Raw genomic sequence first — 24,569 nt, forward strand, 5'->3', positions numbered from 1 at the left:
TGTTTATATTCCAAGAAAGTTTCTTTCAAAACCAGGAACAGGTTAAATGCTACTAGTCATTCTGATACCAAATCTCTTCTGTATCTCTCCATTTATTCCCAGTAAAATAACATTCATCTCTATAAATATGCAGCATCTATCACACAGTGATGTCCTCTCTTCCATCAGCAGATAAATATATCTGACCATCAAAGGTCGGACTACAAGTCTGGAAGCTTGGCTGACTGTGGTAGTGTTACCAACAAACAACGAGGCAACCTGGCAGGACTGCAGGCAAGATGTGCTGACTCAGTACGTGAAGCACTCCACGTACATAACTGTAAATGTGTTAACAGAAACCTGTGCCTGAATTCCTCAAAGTCGTGTCAACAGAAATGCCAGTTTTCTTTCTGAAAGCTTCCTCTAAGCTTCCCTCCTGCCTGCTCTAAGCTACAGCTCTTTGGCCTGTGTGACTCCTGTGGTGTGAAGAATGAGAGATCCAAGCTTGCTCCTAAGCTCCTCTTGCAGAATTCAGCATTTAACTGCCTCAAACACACATTTATTTTCAGATGGTTTTGATCTAAGAATTTCTCTGTATTAGCTGTTGTTTCTCAAGAATTTAGCCTGTCCATATCTTATATACCAAAATCCTTGACTGAAAATGGTTGAAACACTAAAATATCACATGGTGGCCACCCATACTGATATCCAGGTTTGGAATGAGTGGCTTGGATGGTTTTAAGCTTAGCAAAGGTTTAGTTTGGAATATATTCCTGTCTGCTTTCACTCACCATATAAAATGTAAGTCCCGAGTGGTTTGAGAAGACTGAGGCCTTTCCCAGTGTTTTCTCCACACAGACAATCCAAAACAATATCTACCCCTTCTGTTGAGATTCTAAACAAACAAGAAAGAAAGCTCACTTTGCAATAGGATTCACAGTAGTTTAAGCCTTGGAGTGACTGAGAAATGTATTGTGTTATGCCCAACTATATAACTCAGTATTTTAGCAGACACCAGATGCAGGAAGAAGCATTTTTTCTTATTTATCTGTCAAGTAAAATAAAAAAGACATTTTTTCCCTAAGATTTTCTTATTCATTCCAAAATTTTGCCACCTTTATTGAGACCACTATCTAAAAGCAGTCAGGCAAACTGAAAAAAAAAAAGGTATTTGAAAGCTTACACATGGAAACAGAAGCACACAAAGCATGCAGGATTTCAGAAGGCAACAGGATGACTCTAATCTAAATGTAAACAAACAGAACCTAAGGATCCGCAGCTAAAACAGACATCACATGCTGTGATATCAGTCTCTGGCAGAAGAGAGAAGCACCAGCAGAGTCACACCAGAGAACTCCTCTAAAACGTGGACAGCATTCAGATTCACTGAAAACTTTTTACTCTGTTAAGTTACAGAAAGCTACTACATATGCAGATAGCTGTGGAGTCTTCTGTTGTCATGTGTATTTTTCTTCCCACTGTATTTACTTTCAAATCTTACGCTGCTTATAAAGAAATAAGGAGATGCTTGCTATTTTGTTACTTGTAGTGTGCAGATCTAAACAGTTCATCTTTAGTAACTTCAGCTCCCGAACTCAGTAGTGTAATCTCTTCCCATAGATATGATCAGCCCAGTGTTTTTCATGGTATTTTGCCAGATACTATGGAACTCATGCTCAGGAAAAAAAAAAAAAAATACCTTTTTACTTCTTGCACGTAGTCTGCATTTCTGTCAAACAGGTGAGTTACTGAGTCTTTGATTGCTTCATGTTTGAAAGATGAAGCTGTTCCAAAAACAGTAACGTTGGGAATGGTTGAGCAGAGCTGAGCAACAGCTTGACCCTGCAAGCACATTATTATGTTAGTTCATTGACATGGAAACTGGCAGTCAGTCTATGCAGTTACCGATTCTTTCACGACAGGGCAAAATCCAACCCCGAATGTGCAAGCACTTCCCACACTGATTTTTTTTGCCAGTGCAGTGTAATTCAGTCTTAGGAAAAAGCACCCTTAAATCAGATGGATATCCTGAAGACAAAGTAATTACCAAGATTAAATGAATTGTATTGGAAAAGAGCTCTTGTTCTTTTAACAAAGGCAGTGTAATTTAGTGGAAACCGCATGAATTTACAAGGAACATAAAAAATGATTGCTGAAAGAGAACATCAGAAATATTTCACACTTTCTACTCTGCATTTTCCCCACATATCCTTTGAGTAACATTGGCACTCTGTACCTCGGAACAGTTGTGTCTGCTTCCACATGTGATTCTAACCTCTGTTCACAAGGCCTCACAGCACTTTCTGCCATAACAAAATTTATGGCAGATAACTGGTTTGGATAATGATACAGCTTTTATCCCTCAGATTCCTGTGGTCCCAGTGCAATATACAGTCTACTTTTTCTAAGTGATAACATTTTCTTCTAGTTTCAGTAGGAGATATCAGTCTGGTGTGGCAAATCTTGCGTAGTACAGCAAATCTGTTTTCCCTCTTCTAGATAACAATAATTATTACTGATGTTTCAGAATGCAGGAATAGCCATGAATCACACTAACAGGTCCACAGAGCCCAGTGCCTCATCTTCAAAACTAATCAGCAGGGAAGGGGAGAGAATGCCCTCAAGCACAGACAGGGGAGTTGTTCTCCTCTCAGTTCCATGACTTTCACAGAGTGAGCTTATTCTTCCCTACGTCTGTGTTTAAATGAACTTGTAGGAATTTCTTGCAGTAAATAATATGTGTATTTCATGTTATGTTTTTAATTTCTGGGCTCTGAAACAGAACTCCAGTTTCATTCTACTGCCATGATGGAAATTACAGTAGTGAAAAAGAGAAGTTCGTAATGCTCCATGACAGGCACGCCTGACTTCCTCCCAATCTACACACACTCATAGTGTCCACTGACACACAGGTACCACACTGTACAAGTATCCCTCAGTTATAGAAACTGTAATAACAAAATAAGACAGACTTCTGGTAGCCAAATTCCACCTCTCACTGCAACCACATTATTCCACTGGAGATAGCAGGGTTACATGGATATCCCCAGAAGCAAGAAACAAAACTGTGATTCTGGATATTACATCTAAATGAATTTATCAGATTCTTACTTACACTTACAGCCCAAATATTGTCATTTGTAAACAGCATGCATGACCAGTAAAATCATCCATGGATAAACACATTTCAGCTCATTCAAACCAGAAACTCTGATTATTAGTATGTAAATACCAGTAATCAGCGCTTGGCTTTTATTTACAGTAGAATAATTGGATAATCCTGCATACCCTGGGGTCTTGGCATCTTCCCATTTAATGCTGAATGTAATTGCTAGTGACAATCATCAAAGCTGAACATCTCAAGAGGATGACAGTAGTATTTTTGTATGGCGACACGCAAATAGAGTTAGTAAACACCCATACAGCAAGTGCAGTTCTGTGATCCTTTGGGCAGATTCTAACAGGTGAAGAGAAGGGAACAAGGGAGGGATGCATTCTAATTCTTCCTTTACAGGTGAGAAGTGGAAATAGCACAGCAAATTGAACAACATGACCAACAGCTTGCAGAAACTTACAGCAGGACCCAGACCTGAACGTAGGTAGATTCATACACAATAATCCAATACCAAACATAATTGACCTTTTCTTTTTAAAATCATCCACTATTTTCCTGGACTGGAATCCTTAATCTAATAGAAATCATAGGCAAATGTCTTCCTGGGGGAAAACATCACATGACGAGATGTTTTCTAGCAGCACAGTTTTACTCTTCTCATACTTCCTTTCTCTATTTCTTATCAACTCAGATTGAAGCCTCCAAAAACATAAAATTACAATTACATTAATCTGACTTTTGCATCTGTCCTTTGCCTGTTACTTTCATTAGTGATCACCTTCTCATTTTCTATGTCTTCCAGAAGACCATTACACACATAATTTGCATAGCTGCATTGGTATTTATACCATATGTAAGTTGAGCAAAGTTCTGAAATTATTGATCTGTTCTTTAATTTGTTTTCCACACTTTCAGTGTAACTCAGGAAGACAAGGGATGACGAGTGTATCCTGAATCAAAGACAGGATATGTTTAAAAGGTCAAACATTAGAGTAGGACACGTTTTAATCCTGATTAACACTTAACTAAATGACCGACAGATGAATAGGAGAAATGCATATAAAACATCACAACCTATTTTCTTCCTTCCACCCCCCATAGAGATAAGCGTATCTAAGACCACCCTACATGAGAATACTTTCCAGATTTCTGTGGATCCTTAAACCATAACACTGACTCACATGACCAGTATTTTTATAATTGGATGAATAAGATCACTGAATTCTTCTGAGTCAATTCCATGAGACATTCTTCTACAGCTTTCTGAAGATCCTGACCAGCCTTGGTTTGGGATATTTTTATGCAAAGTATTCCTAATATTTGAATTTCAAAAACATAGGAATAAAGGCTGATACTGGACTTAGCAAGCTTACCCCACCTAAACAGGAGAACTGAACTCACCCTATGAACTCAAATGTTTCACTCATTTCTGTGGAATTCCACTAAGCTCCAGAACAGCACTGCAGCTATGCAAGTCGCTCTTAAGTCTCTTTCCTAATCCCTCAAGTCATTTAGCTACTTTTGGATTAGCAGCTTTCGTTGTAGAGCACTATACATGTTAATTGCAAATGTGAGGGGCCCCAGTGTTCAGAATGTCCACGGTGTACAAAAGAAATGCACACAAGGAGTTTTGCAGCTGGATGGAAGCGCATCCTCCTCCCTGGGGTATGGAGGAGCAGGTACACACTCCTTGCTGACTCCTGCCCCACCACACTCATCCTGACCATAGGGCACTACTATCTCCTTTGCATTCCAAAGCCATTCCCTTCCCCTAAACTACTCTGTGGTAGGCAGAAGAAAGGCTGTTTGTCTTCTCTTAGCCCCCTACCCAGACAGAATCTCAAGGAGTTCTTCTCCCAGTTTGTACACACTGCATACATTTCTAGGATTACCCCAACCCAAATGCAAGACCTTGCTCTTTGCTTTCTGAACCTCTTTTGGCACACATAGGCTAACTTTTCTGCTTCTCTGCAAGTTTATCAAGCAGACACTTCCTGAAGGAGGGAAAACTGATAAAGGGCAGAAAAAGTAACTCTTGTATGGATACTTAATTTTACATTTAAGGAGATTTAGCTGCTTTTGCATAAACAGATCAATTGCTTCAATGAAGTGATAAGACATGGTTACTAATATTTCCTCACAAGGGTATTAATCTGCTTTAAAATCTATGTAGGAGGACTGCTCTGAAAGTAATGACTCCTATTTTATTATCTCTGTCCGACATTAGAAATGGATGCTGCTGGTATGGCAGTGGGGCTTGTTCATTGCTGGGAAAAATGCACAGCTCATGGCGGTGAATACGTTGAAAAACAGTCTTTAGGAGCTGAGAATTTGCTCTATCAATAGTTATTGTCCTCTTTATACCTGCTGTAGTTTCCATGGAGATCAATAGAAAGCATTACCTTCACAGCAATCTTGCTACGTACACACACACAGTTTATCATACAGAACTCCACACTGTCCTCAAATTGATGAGCAGCTGGGATTGCAGTGTCTGTGGAAGCAAAGCATGTCTCGTGCACTGCACTTGGCACAGGAGACTTGCGTCTCAATAGCTTCAAAGTCTGCTTGATGGATTCCTTTTCAAGGGGTCCTGACAATTTGTGACATCAGTGTGTTGAACCTAATCTAAATGTGTGATTATTATAGAATCTATTTTAAGTGGATAAGCTTCTATCAGTTTTAGTTCCAGTAATAAGACTGAAATTTCTTCACATTTGTTTGCTTTAAAATCCAACTTCAAACCTGTGGGATCAGAAACTTCTCATACTGAGATAATGACATGAAAGAAGGGAAAAGCAGATTTTAAACAAAAATGAAACAGACCGCTTTGTTCATTCAAGCAATTTCAAAGTTAAAAACATGTAAATGTCACAGACATTGAAAAGTCAGTATGAAAAGCATGACTACCATGAAAATTTACTCATCTAATCAGCTTAGTGATACTAACAGTGGTTGAATTATAAAGAAATTCCTGAATTCCTGAAAGGTTCTGAGCAAAAGGCACAAGACAGACCAGTCTGCACTGATGTTCAGCAGTCACACATCAGTAGTCTTTCACGTGCTCTTTTTGCTCTTTATAATTCACTGTTATACAAAAAGCTGAGCCCAGCCTTACAGCAGGAGTGAACAAAACATCTACAAGATAACCCCCAGCAAAACTGCATCTGTGAGAATAGCATCAGTAAGAAATGATCACTTCAGGAGTACATTTTTGCAGCCCTGAGGTGCTATGGCATTTCAGAACTCATTCAGGCATACACTTGCACACAAAAGCTGTCTGGAACTGAACATGAAGATAACTCACGCTTCCCAAATGCAGTGATGCCACATATCTGTATTTGAAGGTGGTATGAAGTACACAAAGAACAAGAAAACTGCAAGAGAGGATATCTACAGATCTCTTGGCATGAAGGAAATCTTTTTTGTGGTGTCAGGAGAAGCCAGTGGCACAGTTCTGCATCTCCTGAGGGTGTTAATTTTCTGTTACAGCGGAGGAAATTGGAAACCAAGAACTCAAGTGAACACTGCAGAGTGGACAAACAGAGCAGGCGTTAAGGCAGCATCTGCTACACTCAGTACACCACAGTAAGTTTGGGAGGAGAGGGAGCAGGAGAGTCACGGTGAGGTAACAATCTCTTTTTACCCTAAGATTGACTTCCTGCAAAAATCAGGGGATATTTTCTCCTCCTCCCTTGAAAAATTGTGATGTTAGGGTGCAACCAAAACTCATGGCTGTGTTTACACATGGCGCAAACCCTCTACACCAACCAACATTCACCTGCCACAAACTCTATCAGAAAAGGCAGAACAGCTGAGGAAGAGTTCAGCAGTGCCAGCCTGTGAGGTGATGCAGCAGGGGACACGGAGAAAGGACACGTCCTCTGGGGAGCACAGAAAGAAAGGCCTCCAGAGACCATAGCCTGCTTTGGTCAGGAAAACTGCTTTCTACATACGGCTTGCCAAGCTTTTGTGTTTGATTAACAGATTATGCTCTGAGGCAGTGTTTGGAAATAGACTCGGGCATGGCACTGGGACTTTCCTCGGCTTAGGGAGCACATCCATTACTTTAGAGGCATTCACGTGGTAGGGCATCACAACGTAAAGATACCCTGTCTGGCTTCAAGTGAGACAGCTTGGATGCTGAAAGCAGCCCAGCCTTGGTTACACACAGCTTTGTGTGGGCTGATTTATTCTCTTCCTTTTCAGACAGAGATGAAACAGGAGAAAAGCACTTGGGGTGCATTTATTAAGTGCAGCATGTCTATGAACTACTAAGAAGAAAATAGCCAGTGCAGGCTGGAAGGTACTGGATGAAGGTTTTGTCAAATTGGGAAGATGTAATGCTGTTGTGCAATATGCTGGTCAAGACCATCAGGAAAAGTAGAGTAGATTCCAATTACACATATTCAAGAACTAACTCCAACACAGGTCAAGAGTGCTACTTAATGTACTCCTACCTGCTACGTGCAGACAGACCTAAATTCTATCAGTCCATGAGCCCATACAAGGTTAAAAAGGATCAGGGAGTAAGAGACCTGTTTTAGAAGGCTGGCTTTCAGACTGCCCACTGCTGCTTTGCAGCCACCCAAAGCCCAGCAAATATTTCCGTGTGAAGTAGTGTGTGTGGGATGCCCAAGGAAACACACATCTGACCTTATGGAAGTGGAGTGTGAATAAGCAAACCTGCTTTCAACCTGAAAAACACAGGCTAAAGAAAGATTTGATTCTGAGCATCTTCCTTGTAACCATATACAAATATACATACTACCAAACAGATATGAAAAAATCTGTCTGAAGATGAAAGGATAGCTAATTTAAATTAAGGGGTGACAGAAGATAACAGGGATACAAATTAAGCCTGAAAATTGAGCAAGACTTCTCACCAGGTAAGACAGGGCAGGGAAAGTTTGAAGGGATAAATGCAGATCTCTTTTTTTTTTTTTTTTTGGTCATTTTTGTTTTCTTTTAAGAAGAAATCTGATCTTTCTTTTGAAGGGGTTCCTGTGATACCATTGGATTAACTACTAAAGAGCGCCAGTTCTTTGCCAGATAAATATCACCAATTTGGTGATTCGTTTTGGAACACATCCTCAAATATTTGCAATTTATGCAGGGGAGATGAAATAAAAATAAGGGTTCCTGCCAACCAGTAACCAATCCTGCCAGGATGACCTAAATCTGTTGCCAAGTCAGATTTATCCTTCAAATTCAAATACGAGAGCTTGCATCTATAACTTCCTCTACTTCCTCTTCTGCTGAGCGTGGAAGGAAGGTCAGATCACAGCTTCAGGGCAGCAATCAATATTTCTGCGTTAGAAGCAGCCTAGTTACAGCTGGGAGGCTGAAATGTGAAAGAACTGGCAAGTAATGGAAAGTAATTCTGCCTTGTATCTGGGGTGTTAAGCAATGACATCGAAGCGTTTACATGGCTGTGGCAGATGACCAATGTTTTGTGCTCTGAACAGTTGGAATAGGCAGTACATAAAAACTAAACAGATGAGCAAATGGGCAGAATGGCAGACTCTAAGAAATCTAAATCCATGAAAGAATTCATCTTCCAAGCAGATATAATATAGAAATTGGATTTATTACAGCTAGAAAGGATGATGGTGGTTTTTTTCCTTTTTTTTTTTTTCTAAATACAGCAATCCTGTAAAATACACTAATTCAATTAATCCAAGATACAGTTCACAAGTTTATAGAGCTGTTCTTCAAATTATTAATGTAATCTCATACAAGCCTGTACTGAAACTTACACCGAATGCACTGACTTGAACAGTCTTCATTTTAAAGAACTAATTGCTTCACATGGCAGATCAGTCCCAGGGGAGTGCATGCTAATGTTTTCTCACTCTATTTTTTCACTTGCCACCTTGCTACCCTTGGGAAAAAAAAAAGAAAATGAAAAAAAAAAAGACTTTTGAGTATATTAGTGAAGGGACCTACTCTACCACTGCCTTACAGACATCTCAAACCTTAATTATAGAGCTTTGCAGTTAAATTAATCTACTTTCTCACCTGGGTATTTGCCCTGCAGTATGTTCTTGCAAACCCCTCACACTTTTGAGCTTTGATTTCTATGCGTGTAACATGTAAGTTTTTAAAGTTCATTGCCAACTGACCTCGCCATTTTAGCAATCAGTTCAGAAGGGCACTTACACTTTAAGCATTTAAACCCCTGTGTTCTGCACAGTTTTATCTTGTTAAGTACTGAACTGCCCTGACACTCAGCATAGCGGTCCACTTCAGCAGAAGTGCTAAGCATAGCCTGTGACCAGCCTTGCTCTTGTTACATCTTGATTTGCAACAGAGGAATAAGATTTGCAAGATATTAATTTCTTATCTATGGCTGATGAAAAATGATAGCCAGAAGGCCCCAAATATTTCTCTAGCCTACTTCACCTCCCAGGATAACTGACAGAGTTTCTCTTAACTTCTCCCATCTCAACAGATAAAAAGACATAGGAGAAACAAAACACTGCAGCTCCCATTCCAAACAGTCAAAATCAAAAACCTGACCCTAGGAAACAAAGTAAACACAGTCTCTTCTTTCAAATCCCCTTATCTAAGCAGTGCAGCAGGTCTTTCTCATTAGATGGAAGGATACAACATGCAGCATTACAAGCAGTTTGTGACTGCCTGCATTTCTCCTCCTGGTTCAGAGGCAAGATGCTTCCCTACAACCAGCCATCTTTCCTACCCTGAAGATCAAATGATGCCCTGACCTTTCAGCTGAGCCAGAGGCAGGGAGCATTTCCTTTTATTCTACATTATCTTATGATATCCTTTGAAACTTCCAGAAGTAGATCGCCTTAACTAAAACACCCAGTCACACACCAAATAATACCATCACATACTACACAAACCCCAGGCACAGATGTGAAAGCAGTTTCGTAGATTCCTCCCTACCAAAAATATCTATAAACAGAAACAAGGCCACATAAACAAATCAAGGCAACACAAGGTCCCGGAGAATTTTTCCTGACTCCTCTTTTGCAAAAGCTGCAGGATTCTCCTTAAGGAGCAGAACACAGAACCTCACAAAAGTGTCTGAAGCAACAAGTTCATTTATTTCTTCTTTTTAATAAACTGCCTGAAGTGGCTAAAATAATGATCGTGTATAATGAGAAAAGAAAATTACAAGCTTCTTGTTCCACAGGGAGCCTACTGTCTCATTAGAGCATTCTGGAATTTCTGTGGCATTTAAAAACGAACTGGACAGGTTTTCTACTTGCTGAAAATGCTAATGGACTTCGTATCTATTAAAGCAATAACACACACACACAAATCTCTTCCCAAAGTGACTTCAGTGACAGTTTTGTGTTTTATTAGCAAAGCACTTCATGAAAATAATTTGCTCGGTTGAGGTTGTTATATTTTTCAGAGGATTAACAGAGTATAAGAGTGGTTTACGGGGGAATACATCCCTTCACAACATTTCTTCTGAAATCTGGAGCGGAAAATCCCATCTGCAGAATGAGGTTTTACCTGTAAGACCTACCAAGGAATGGGAAAAGCTTTAGTGTTCACAGAGCTTAAGGAAGATGATGATGAAGTAATAGCAATGAGTGAAGCTAAAAAAAGGGAGAGAAAAAAAAAAAAAAGAAAAATGTAGCAAGGACACTGTATCCTAATAGAGACAGTCTAGACGGTCTATTCTAATAGTCCATTTTCTCTGAAGTTATGCATATGCACACACTCTTGGGTGTTTTGCTAATTCAATTTGCTCAGCCTGGGTCCATATAGAGTCAGCTGGGCTCGTGGCCTTACAGGTAAACACACAGCCTTAAAGTCCTACTGAATATCCAGTTCCTCTGAATGTGTGGCCTCCAGTTGTTTTAACAGTCCTAAATTCCACATGAAAAGATTTAATGTTATAGAACAATAAAGTCAGCCATAATGCTCTAGGTTGTATTGAGCTGAAACATAATAAGATTATAAATTCCATTCATTTACAGAAGTTTTCCAAGAGGATCATTAACTGCAAGCAGGATTATCGTTAGCTAAAAATACTTTATGCAGGGAACTGATGAATTTATTCCTTTGATTACAGACTTCATTTACATGAGAACTTGAAATAAGGTCTAAGGGCATAGAATCAGGGAAAAGGTGTTTGGGGCTGCCTACCAGGTACTTCAGCAGACAACAAAATATTAATTTAGTGTTAATAAGGCATAAGAGTAAAACAGAGGAGGCACTCTAATTTAAAATGTTGAGATCAGCTCATGTTCTAAGGTCATAAAATCTGTCTTACAGAAGAGGACTGCATAATTTCTAACCAAAACAGATTTCCATGTAGGTGTCTTAATATTTTATTCAAGAGAGATTTTTCCAAAGATATTTTAAGCAACTGGTAACACCAAATGCTGCCTTCTCATATCACTGTGTGCCCTAGTATTCCACCCAATCCATTCAGCCATTGCTACGCCCATGCAATGCAATGCCTCTTTATTGACAACCTAAAATGCAGCACACAGCAGCCACCTCTCACTCCAATTCTGCATCTGTATGGTGTTTTCCTCAGATTTGGCATGATAGTAGTTTTCACAGCTTTAAATCCCAACACAGGAAGAAAAGTACGCTGCCTTTCACAGAGAAACATCACATCTGCATGCAGTACCTGCAGGAATATTCCAGTAGGGCCATTTACTGCAAGGAGGATTACTGTTACCATGAAGACCTCATGCAGGGAGCTGTATGTAATCCTTTCATTACAGCGTTCTTTCACAAAGAAGTACAAAGAGCAGAAACTTAGGGATACAAAGTCTGAGGTAACAATTGTTGATTTCTGAGCACCTTCTAAACGTTTTCAGTGCTTTTTGGGGTAGAGTTGATTGTCAGAGCATTTTTATTTCACTGAAAGCTTGCATCACTTTTTGATATAGTCCCTGCACCACAATCCCTCACATAGGAAAGATTGGTTTCAAATCAAACTGCATCTGGCTTTTTTCAGTGACTTGATAGTAAAGTAAGAGAAGCTCAGACTTACCACCCCACCTCCTGCAGAGTGAACCAGCACAGACATGCCTTCTCTTAGGTTAGCAACTTCAAAGAGCATCATGTAGGCAGTTACAAAGTTCATGGGAAATGCAGCAGCTTCAGAAAAACTCATGTCATCTGGGATCTTGTAGACAAATTCTGCCGGGGTACATACAACTTCAGCCCATGCGTTGTAGTTTACAAAAGCCATGATTCTGTCTCCAATCTACAAATGAGGATGAAAAAAACACTGAGGTTGTGTGTGCAACTTAAACTGCAGACTTGAACTTCTGAGATATGCGGCTGTCTCACTCAAGCTGTGGATGACAGATAGCAAAGATAACAGTGAACACTGTCTGTAGCTGCTCTCCAGTTTTGTCAGCTCAATTAACCAATTGTAGCACCAGAGGTCCATAATGACTGCTAATTCTACAGCCATGCAACACAGTGGAATTTGACACTGCATCTTCAAATGCACCACATCTTAAACATGAAAACCATGCCTGTATACTAAGGCACGCAGAGCCTAAGACAGGATTCAAAGAAACAATGAAATATCCTTCTCAAATGCAATATCTGACTATTCCATTTCTTCAGAAAATATATAGTAGTGAAATAGTTCTTCACTACGGAGAAATAAAGGCTTTATGGTAATATCAGAAACTGTCAAGCTGTTCCTAGGAACACTTCAGAGGTCCAAATATATCAATTCTTACATTTGTATAATGGTTTTCATTTCAGCTTCAGGTTTTTTAAATGGAGTCAGTGAACCTTCACAGATGTATGCAGTGGCAGCATGGCTCTGAGATGGGTTCAGGGGTACAATCAGAGCCAGAAAGCAACACTTGCATAAAAGGGGAAACTGGTCCATGAGGGCTACTTCGGAGAGCCACAGAAAGCAACATCTGGCCAACACATATTAAAACCTTCACAGGCATGACTCTTACAGCTTTGCAGCAATAGCTTGCCCCCAGCGGTTCCAATGCATTTTTTATCTTGCCTTCAGCTTCTTTGTCATTCTATAACTCACCAGTAAAAATAGCATCCTTAATCATGACAGTACCTCTTCAATGGAACCACACTATAAGCAATGAGGCAGAGGCATCAAACTTTAGGACTTGGTATTTTAGCTACAACTAAATGAGGCTCTCCCCTAAAATAAGTGCTTGTCTGCCTCATATTCTCTACCTTACATTCTACTAATACCACTAATGCTTTCACAACATGTGTTGTTCTTGATCTATTTAAGCTACATTCAACAGCAAAGGAATAAAGCACAGTGTCTGTACCTCAAGACAAACGTTTGTAGAACAGGCACATTCTGGTCTCCCAAGTACTTGTCATCACTTTGGCTCTGGGATATTGTGGGTTTGCTAAATGCTAAGGTGCTGCTGACAGTTCTGAAAGGTTTGTATCTCTCTTAGAATGAAGATGCTGAAACAGAACTGTCATTCTGATTTCAATGAGATGCCTCCTCTGTCTGAAATTCACATACAAATTAGCAATGCATCACTGGTAACCATTCTGTCATTCCCTTTTGCTGTTAGCAAAGTGTATAAAATCTGAAGTCTGTTCCAATTAATTAGTGAACATGTTCATATGTCCTATATCCTTCCAAACAAACATAACTGATTACCAAAAAGAATGCAAAGGAGAGAGATCCCTCTTGGTCATTCCCAAGGGACCTCTTAATAATAATAAAAGTCATATTTTACTATGAACATTATACGAACCTGTACATCATGTCAGATTGGGTCTCAGCTCCTAAGAACTGTCCCCACAGCTATAGATCACACCTACTGCATCTGAGCTCAGCAGAAATCAGCTTTTGCTTTTGGTGGGAGGAAGAAGAATTACTTTACTGCTCCCAAATAAAAGGGCTTTTATTCATGATGTTCTTACACATCTCTATCGACATGGACTGCCACTCCATGTCATCGTATCACACAATAATGCAATTACAGCTAGTGAAGACAATAAGGAGCTGGCAATGTCTCAACAATAAGATGGCCTGAGCACAATGCAACTTGAACAGGACTTGAACTGGAAGGGATCTACCAAGGGAAAGAAGGTCATAAGATATAGGGCGCAATCTTTGCAATTCCTGCAGTCACTACAAACAGAGGCAACAGCATACGTCAGCAACACATTGAGCATCTGGCATCCTATTCAATGTAAAAGTTCCATAAAGAAACCAACAGAAGATCATTGCATCTTCATTCTGGAACATTCCTCTGGTGATGGGTTCACACCTGAGCACAGCATTATTTTAAGTTTCAGATCTTCTTTAGGATTACTTAAACACCACCATGGCTATGCAGACCACATGTAAAAAGTAAACCATCGTGACTTGTTTAGATTTCAGGAAATACACTGGAACACAAACATGCTTTACAGTCAGAACAAAGTAATAACCTTCAGAGACCCAGTACACTCACTGAGGTGCACCGTTACTCAGACAAGAATCATATGATGTAGACTTATGATGTCCTTTAAAAATAGCAGGAACACTTAAAGTAAGAATGCTGATCTAGATCAGAAAACTTTCAATTGTCCTTTCATAAGATATTCTTCCAAATGGACTGTAGTTAATAGAATACTAGAGCTGAACAACTGAAACAAAAGGGTTTTTCAAATAGTGAACTTTCTCTTCAGTTGTTTATCACAAAATATTGACAAAGTGTGATTTGTTGCATGGCAGAGACAAAGCAGGAAGGGGAAAATAGAAAAATGTCCTAAGAGCAGATTATCATTGACACTACTGGAATCAAAAATGGCCATCTTTACTCAACAGATAATTTCTGAAGTTTTCCTGGAATAGCAAAATTATTTTAACAAAATTTTAGGTAATTGCCTTCTTAAGATCAATATACAGTAAGAATATAGAAATCCAATTATGCTTAATGACATGACAGAATCAGCAAATAGCTAAGACTGACATGGATTAACTCAGCTGCTTCCTATTTCAGAATTGTTATATCTAATGTAAGTAACAAAGTACAAGATTGGAGGGAATAGATGTATTTAATATCAATAATGAAGAGCATACGTAGAACACAGTGCTGTTTACAAAAACTTTTTAACTATTTGTCATTTATCAGTACTCCATCAGGCAATTGGAGGTCACATACCCAGAATCAGGACCCCATTATTATCTGCACCTCACAAGTTGTAAGAAACAATGCTTATCATAGATGGGGCCTTGTTAACTCAAGATCAAGAACAGGAACTAGGATCAGTAGCACACGGCTTCAAGGAACTGAACTATAATGACAGCAAGCATGGCCAAGGAAAGTTAACACAGCTTCTTTTACGTTCTTAAAGCTTATCAGTTCCTACAAAACCATCTGGTTATGCACATGGTACAGGTGACTTTTCAGGAAGGATCTGAAGAAGATTATAGTGGTGGCTTCAGAAACTAATTGAAGAGGTCATCCTCACGTTTCTCATGCAGAAAGGAAAAATTACCCAGATCTCAACAGGGAGATGAAGGCTGCTGGCACTGGCAGAACAGAAAGCAAGCAATGACATTCTCAGTGAAAAGGTGCTTATTTAGTCTTTCCCTGAAATTAAAGAAAATATTACCTCAAATCCTTTCACGCTATCTCCAAGAGCTTCTACGATTCCAGAGCACTCAAAGCCAGGAACAAGCGGTGTCTTAGGGGGGTTGTCTATATTCCCCTGGCGTACCATCAAGTCAATAAAATTCAAACCACTATAAAACAAAGGAAAAAAAACCAAACAACACAAAATCAGAACTATTATCAAATAGCAAAGCAAAGTGGGGAAATCTTGACCCAAGTGATGAGAAAGCCAGAAATCTTCATCAAAACGTGGGCTCCACAGCACAGGAGTGAGCCAGCAGACATTCCCATCCTTCACATACGGAGCAGGCTGACTTCACAGCAGTGCTGCACAGGCTGCAGGCAGAAGCACACGCTCAAGGCAACTGCATCTATCCTTAAGCTGCTCCCCAGAGCCTAGGAGTCACGGGCAGAAATTCACAAGGGCCATTTAAAATTCCTAACAGGGAAACATCATGATTTCCATGAATGCATCACTAGTTGGCAGATGAAGCCAGCTCTATTTAAGAAACAAACAAACAACAAAACAGACACTGCAGGTGTTTTGGTTCAAAAGTAATCTGATGGAACTGTACTAAATCCAGAAGCAACTCCAGGAGTGAATCCTGCATTCACCTCAGGCAGGAATCCAAACTGTGGTTAATTTTCAGACAGGCCATTGCTTTAAAACTCTTCCTCCTGAACCACTTTTACACAGTTCCACAACTGTTACTGAGGTCTTTGGAGTCCTCAGGGTTGCTGTTCAAGAAGTTCACAGTTCCCCCCATAGCATGAGCTTTGCAAAAAATCTTGAAGCATCTTTACTTTGTTTTCTGTATGCCATCCAATTTTATTGAATAAAATGTGGGCAGATTCCAAAACAAAATGAAACAAACCAAAAACCAACGTCAAGGTCCTGTGTTTGTCCACTACGTATACACACTGACTCCTGGAACAAATGCAGCAGATACAGGTAACACTTCTAACTCCCCTAGCAACACTCTAACAGTACGCTCCGGCATCAATCCATCCTTGTAAAACACGGCCCTGTGTTCACTGTTAGATGGAATTGCTGCTCACTAACTCCCCCATGTCTATGAAGCTATGCACACAGCCAGTCCTACTCATGCATATGATACCAACAACTGCTCTGATACATCAAATTACTGATGTGTACAAGTATTTATGAGATGGAGCTTTAGTCAGACACTAATCAAGACGCACACAGGCTGAACAGACCCAATAAGCAAAGACAGAAGAGACGCACAGCACAAACACGAAGACAAGACAGCATTCATCAGATGTAGGTCAACAGGGAGAGGGGAGGAAAAAAAAAAGGAAGAAAAATTTCACCACATGTAAACATTTGTAATTGAGGTATACAGATTCACAAAGCTCATTACATTACCACGTGGAAGGGTAGGAGGGTTTTGGCACAATTGGATTTGGAGCTTTGAAATTATTTCTGAAAGGTCACTTCTTATCAAGTGGCCAAGGCCAGCCCTGCACTGCCATGGAAAAGCTGATACACAAAACAGATACAATGATAAAAAAAAATGAGCAACCATGAAACAAACACATAAAAAAAATACAAAACAACCATAACCAAAGCACTACAAAGGAGAAAAAAAACAATCAAGGCACCTTGTGGCTACCTGTGCTTAAGGACATTAACTTCAGTGATGATCTTCTGAATTAAATTCTTATTACAGTGAACTTAAAAGATTTAATATTACAGTGAACTTAAAAGATTTAATACTAAAACATTTGTGATGAGGTGGAAAAATAAAAAGCCCTCTCAAGGTACACAATACTTAAGTTACATGTTTTTATTATTTTAATTACCACCTGGGATGAATGCTAGAAGAGCATTTCTAATTGCTTCTAGTGTTTTTCACCTTGTTTACCTCACCTTTACTCTCCTTTAGCTCTATATGTTTTCATGTCCCCGTTACTCTCATTTATGCACTTGGTTTCATTCCTCTGCACCCTCTTGTATAAATGAACTGTCTTCTTTTACCAGCCAGATCTGAACAAGCCTTATCCAGAACAACAAAGCTGAAAGCACAACTGGGTTGTATGATAAAACCAGCAAATTATTATTATTTTTAATCAAATGGAGAGCCCAAAAATAAGTAGCTATCTTAGGAACTATGTCCAGGACATCCCAGCTTGTCAAATCCTTCCATGAGATTCAACCTACAGCAGATACAGGAAAAGGGGAATTTGGCTGCAAAGAATAACACAAGAAAATGTAAGAGATGCTAGAAAATAAACACCATTTATCTCTTGTTGCCTCTTCTAGTGTGCAGTACAAGAAAGTGACTGCTGAACTTTCAGAACACGCATACGCAAAGGGAGAAGAGTAAATCTGAAGTGACCCAGAGAGGAAAAGTGCACAACTGCCTGCAGTCTCACACTCGACATCATAAATCAACAGCTCTGTGCACAGGGAGATAGGGGAGCATAGAAACTACTGATAGCATCAGTACACTGACACAGAGGCTCTGCAAGGAGCTCTCTGCAGAACAGCACGGACAGTGATGTGAGCTACACAGACTGACTTACGTGTCCATCACTGAAGCCACACTTTATCAAAACTGAATTATCTTTGAATCTGACTTTCTAAGTCTGCAATGTTTTGCCTTAATAGCTTTGAGGCTCTTGAATATTCATTTATGTTACTGAGGTTTAACTGCGCTGCATTTTTTACGAACTGTGGAAACTTCTGTGGGCACCATATTCTACTCTATGTCTTCTTTCATCGTCAGATCAGCAATGGTCACTTTGGTTCTCTTTGCTCTGATCCACGTGCTGCAGGAAGCCCAGAACTCCCACTACAAAACATCAGATCTCACAGACCAACGTCAGCACTCTGGTTTGGACAGGAGTTGCTTTTGTTCTTTCTTATTTCGCTGTAAGAGTGCTGATATTAAATACAGAAGTCACTGAAATACAGAGGAAAGAAGAGTACTGAGTTCTGCGTTCTTAAAAGTCTCCTTTTATGCCAGCAAGTAAACTGCCTGAAAATCACATGCTTTTCATCCAGAAACAGCCACCGTGTGGGAACAAGACTCCTTTTACAAAGCAAATTGATACACTGTCTCCCACTCTGCTACTCTTAGGATTTCTTGTATTTGCTCTCAATTTTTATAAGTGCTGCTATCTCAAAATCACGGGGGTCAGAAGAGCCACTTCCACTTCATTCCTCATGACGCACATATGTAATGGCACAAGGAAGAAATAATTACAGCAAAGAAAAATAAAAGGAGGTAATTGCAGGACACCACCCCTTACTCACACATCTCATCTGCAATGTCTGTCTGGGTTTGCTTTAGCTATTTGTCTCATCTATCAAGCAACACGTACGCTAATATTTTGTAGGCAGCAAATTGCAGTGAAAACAAATATAGCAGTTTCTACTGCTCTGTCATTATCAACCAAAAATTATTTCAGGAGACATGCAGAAGCTGTGACTCAGCTTGGACATCGGTGGCTGTTCCATCCATTAGTCACAGAGTGAGGCTAACACATGACTCATCACAACAGAGACGTTTTCAATTGGATCACTGATATTCCAGGCCTTCAGAAGGATAAGTCAACATGCTAACAGCGACGTATCCTCCATCACCTCTATTTATAGTGCCATACTATAGAATAGGCATACACACATAATTTAAGTGGGCTTACTATCTGCATTATTTATCATGCATACACACATAGTCTTAAAGCAAAGATTAATTTTCTCCACAAGTTAACTCTGCCATGGAAGTCAACTGCAAATCTGTTCCACTAAGCAACAATATGACCTAGAAGCATCTTTGACAAGCTCAGCACTGTGTGCATAAACAGGTGGATGCCACACTGGGCAAAGCCAGCAGACACTTCTGTCTCTGTCTCCCACACCAGACCATCCTCACCCTGACCAGTCTTCTGTATTTACAATGAAGATCAGCCAACTGATTCTGCCTGGTGTGGAAACAAACTTTGGTGATGTGATCACATATCAGCCCCACATCCATGTCCACATGAGCACACCACACAGCTGATGGACTCCTCCAGCATGAATGGAAGCTCTGGAAGCATGCAGAGCTCTGTGGTCTGCCAGTAACAGTGAAAGAGTTGAGAAGATCCACTGATGGCAGAAACAGCAATCATGCAACTCACACAGCTCACCAACAATAATACCAGAGCAGAGCACAAAATCTCTATTAAAAGAAAAAAGGAAAGTTCCTGTGCAGGAGGCTTGATATCTGAGACATACTGCTTTGATGGAAACAGAGTTCATACAGACAGTGAAGATGGGTGTAAATTCCTCAGCCATACAAAGGAATACGGCCACACGTGCTTAGAATATGTAAGCTTTTGCAAAACAACTTTTGTTAACAGCTTGAAAGTATCACTGAGAAAATAACAGAACCTGTTCCTCAATGGAATAACAGCCCTGCTTGGTAGCATGACAAGCTACCCAAGAGCTCGATGGGCTACCGTTACTTCTATTTATCTAGTCTGGCACTCCTCACATTTCTCATCATGGCTAGTAAGAGTCAAAAATTAAACAACGCAGAAGCCATAGTTATCTCTCCTCGTTCAGGTTTATGGATCTCCCTTCTTGTGGGCGATACCTTGGGGCTGAATTCCTCCACACGACCCTTCCTATCCCCTGGTGTCCGTCCCTCCCAGGCTGCAATATCCCTTAACCCAGTGGGGTGCTCCAGACCTAGGGCACATCCACGGGGTGCATGGCCCACACCGAGCGCGCTGCCCCGTGGCACAGCTCAGCCTTCCCCTCAGGGCTCGCCCTCTGGAAGCACCGTGCTGCCCAAACGAAGAGGACAGCGGGCGGACAGCCCCCGAGGGTTCCCCCTGAGGGAAGCACAACCCGCTGCAACTGTCTGCGGAAAATAAAAGCCGCTTAGGAAAGCCGGCTGCGGGACGCCGGCAGCGCGCTACGCGGGCAGGCACCGCACCGGGACCGGGACCGGGCACCGCGGGGACGGGACGGCTCTCGGCGACACAAAACGAACGCGGCTGTTCCCCGTATCTCCCCGACGGCACCAGGAAAATCAACGACTTCGGTCTCGGCGCTGGTCCTGGCAGCACGCGCCCGCTCCCCCGCCTCCAGCCGGGCACGGGCGGCCCACGGGCGGCCACGAGTGGGGAAGTTCCCCCCCCCAGGAGACCCGGCCCCGCCCGGCCCTCGGCGCCGCGCACCCCCGCCCCGGCGGAGGATACTGGACCAGGCTTTCACGCGGATCTTCAGCTCTCCCTCCTGCGGCTCCGGCATGGCTTTCTTGGACACGCGGAGCTTGTTGAGTCCCCCGAAGGCGGACAGCACCACGGCTCTCATCTCCTTGGTGTCCGCCGCCCGCAGGCTGCCTCCCTCGGCGGCCTCCTTGCCGCCCTCCTTCTCGATCATCTGCTCCGTCTCCTCCGCTCGCTGCGCTCCCTCCTTGGCCATGGCGGGGCTGCGGCTCCCGCCGGCTGCGGCTGTGCGAGGCGCGGTGCCGCCGTGTGGAATGGCCGCGGGCACGGCGCGGGTCCGCCCGCCGCCGCAATGCACCGACTAGCTGCGCAGCTCCATCCGCCTCCACGCGGCGGGAGGGGGCCCCGCGGCGCCCCGCGGCCGTGAGGCGGCTCGGAACGGAGCGGAGCGGAGCGCGCCTCGCGGACGGGCGGGGCGGGAGCGCCCGGAGGCGGCGCAGGCAGAGGAGGGGACGGCGGAGGGGACTTCTCCTCACGGGCTGGCGGACGGTCCCGCAGCCGCAGGTAGGAGCCCGCAGCCGCGGCCCCACCTCGGTTCTGGCATCCCCGCGGCCGAAAAGTTCGGGGCTTCCGTGGAGGTGCCTGGCACCTGAACTCGAGCCCGTCCCTGCCCTCGGGGACTGAGAACCGCCTTCTCCCCACGGCTGCCTTCACATCGCTGAAGAGCCAGGAGGGTCTTCAGGTCCTTCTGATGCTCTTGGGGTCGGATGAGTGGGTGCTCTCAGCTATGGAAGAGCATCCAGGTGGACACAAGCACATGTAAGCGCGCAACTCGAGTTGGAAGCAGGTGTGATGCATGTCTCACAGAACTGTAGAACCATTTGAGTTGGAAGGGACCTTTAAAGCCATGTGGTCCAACTCCCTCTGATGAACATGGACACCCACAGCTCCATCAGGTGCTCAGAGCCCGTCCAGCCTGACCTTGAGTGTCTGCAGGGATGGGGCATCCACCTCTTCTCTGGGCAACCTGTGCCAATGCCTCACCACCCTTACTGTAAATAACTTCTTCCACATATCCAGTCTAGATCTCCCCTCTTTTAGTATGAAATCATTTCCCCCTGTCCTGTCAGAACGCACCCTACTACAGAGTCTGTCCCCTTCCCGTTTACAGCCCCTTTAGAAACCAACCAGCTGCACTCAGGTCTCCCTGGACCCTTCTCCATACAATAAGCAGTGTATGCAGAGAACGTCTCTATGGATCTGGGTGTGGATGGAGTGCTTCTGCCAGCCCCCTGCAACGACTCAGTTCTGTTTGAGAAACATCAGGGTCCTTCTGACTTGTGGTAGGGATTGTCTCTTCACACTGTGGGCTTGTTGCAAATCAGTGTTGGTCAATATTCCTTATTTTCACGATGCACTTATTTCCTTTGTGTTATGTATTCACGTTGTATCTGGGAAAAGCAGAAAAACTTGGCAATTCCTTAGTTACAGCTGTAGTGAGTAATGGGGTAGAACATTGTCGTTCACGTTAGTGAATGGTGTGGGATACAGGGGAAACAGAGTTTCCATATTTCCTTGTACTTAGTGTGTAATACTTGGGGATTTTCTGCCTACTCTTTGGAAAGTTGGTGGGTATCATATTCTTTAAAGCCTGTTTCTGAGAATGTTTCATCTGAGCCTGCTGTAAATGAAGCAGCAAACAAATACATCTCAGGAGCAAAGGAGATGGAGTGCTAGCCACGGGGAGCTTTGCTGCTTTCATTACCTTGAGAAGTTCAAACAGATCTGATTAAAAGTGAAGTCTGATGCCTTGAATGTCTTTTACATTGTCCTTAAGACATCTCTTAGACAAGGATTCAACAACTGCTCATTAACACGATCGAGAATTTTCTCTATGATGTATGAGAATGATGCTGTCCCCTTTGCTCCGAGCAGCATGTGGAAGCATCTCGTTACTTTAAAGGTCAGGAAGCAATTTTTTCTTCCCTTGCTTCCCTGGTAATGGCATGAATATTCCCATCCCTGTTTGCTATACACGGCTGATTTGGTGCTGTAAAAAGGAATATGGAGTTCCATCACTTTAGATCTGGCCATTTGAATGCATGACCAGGTGGGCAGCAGTTGAATAAAGAATAACGTGCATTGTGTTCCTGATGATTCACTCAGCTGGCATCTTATTACAGTTGTAGCTCTGGTGGTGAAGTGCAGTGGGAAAGTAAGATGGGTAGCACGTGTCAGCCGAGTGGCATCCCAAGCGATCCAAGGCTGTGGGGCAGCTCACTGACATCACTCTGTGGGTCTGAAACATTCCTGGGTGAATATGGACATTGAGATGGCATTTAAGCTGCAGTGTTTTGCCTGCCGGTGTAGTCCCCCTATACGCTGATTAGTTGGGAGTGTTTTGATTGACCCTGACTAATGATTTAAACTCTCTTCCTCTTTGGTCTTGGACTGTAATTTATCCTGAGTTATTTAATCCTCTCCTGTTTGCCAGCCAGTATGCCTGAAGGATGGATGGCTATTCCACAGTTAACATCTTGCTCAGGACAGAAACAGGACTTGCCCTCGTTGGTTGTGGCAACTGAGGGAATATAGAACTCCTATTTTTTGCAGCAGAGCTGTACAAAAGGCAGTTAAAAGTTCTTCAGCCTCCATCCTCAGCTGCTGGTCAAGTGCTTCAGTCTTTGCAATAGTGATTGTTAAAACGTTGTTTAGAAAACCTGTGGAAACAGAACAGCATACTTACGGAGGAATGCTGGCAGTTACCATCAGTAGTTCTCATTGATTCCAATCCTGTATTTTCAGAACATGATCTTTTTTTCAGCGAAAGATCCTAGGTGTGACTATAGGGACAAACTTGTCTTCACCACAGGCACTGCTCTGAGAGTTCATGCTTGGATTTCATGGAGTGGAGCTGCCCTACAGGGGAGATCTAATTGCAGCTCTACCATACTTTTGGAGTAAGACAGGTAAAGAAATGTTCGTTACTGGGAACACAGACCATATGGAAATCAGTCAAAAACTGCAGTAGTTCAGTGCAAGGTTTGGTTTTGTTAAGACCCTGAATAATGCTTTGCTCAGAGGAAGTAACATTCAGGTGGCAGAACCAGACCCTCGGAATGGATAACACTGTACTTTTCATTTCAGTAGTTTTCACTGAGACATAAATCAAATTATATTATCATTCAAATTATAAAGGATCAAAAACATTTTTAAGATAAGTGATGCATTTTCTTATAAAAGCAATAAAACAGTGGGGCTTTTTTGTCTGTTTTAGTGCAAAAATTGTGCAGTTTTTATGTTGTGTTGTAAAATATTGCTTTCTTTACAATCTTCTGTTAAAAAAAAAGATCTGTTTAGAGCAAGGATAAAAAACCAAATCCTCAGGACTCGCTTCACTTTTCCATCTTATTCAACATGTTCTCCTTACACCTTTGTGCACTGTGAAGCATCCATCTTGCTTGACAGAAGATGCATCTCATATTTTATGTTTTGAGAGCATGTTCTGAATACCTATTTCAGCTACTGTTATAACCTGTAGTCCACAACATCTCTTATCAGTAGGAAAATGGCTTTATTGACTTTTTTCCCCATATCCGTGCCCTGACTGTATTAACAAAGATGTTTTCAAAGGAACCTCTAAGAATATAGCAGCTAGATTTATTTCTTTGTCTGCTTTTTGCAACCAAGGGAGACCTCTTTTTCCTAAAGTTTATTCACATTGA

The 24,569-nt window shown here is 42.0% G+C and overlaps 1 protein-coding gene across 1 annotated transcript in view; it reads right to left on the minus strand.

The window, feature by feature from the left end:
• The window catches only part of VAT1L (vesicle amine transport 1 like), a 45,821-nt gene extending 24,596 nt beyond the window's left edge, over window positions 1-21,225 (minus strand). The window contains exons 1-5 of the mRNA XM_065733130.1: window positions 20,880-21,225; window positions 15,662-15,791; window positions 12,087-12,302; window positions 1,679-1,821; window positions 771-874 (exon numbers count right to left, since the gene is read on the minus strand). Of these exons, the coding sequence (XP_065589202.1) occupies window positions 771-874; window positions 1,679-1,821; window positions 12,087-12,302; window positions 15,662-15,791; window positions 20,880-21,100 (814 nt within the window). The 5' untranslated portion in view covers window positions 21,101-21,225. The remainder of the gene's footprint in view (window positions 1-770; window positions 875-1,678; window positions 1,822-12,086; window positions 12,303-15,661; window positions 15,792-20,879) is intronic.
• Between the last annotated feature and the right edge of the window lie 3,344 nt (window positions 21,226-24,569).

The sequence above is a fragment of the Cyrtonyx montezumae genome, unplaced genomic scaffold (assembly GCF_038088225.1).
Source record: "Cyrtonyx montezumae isolate F1298 unplaced genomic scaffold, pur_monq_1.0 scaffold_17, whole genome shotgun sequence".
NCBI classification, from domain to species: Eukaryota; Metazoa; Chordata; class Aves; order Galliformes; family Odontophoridae; genus Cyrtonyx; species Cyrtonyx montezumae.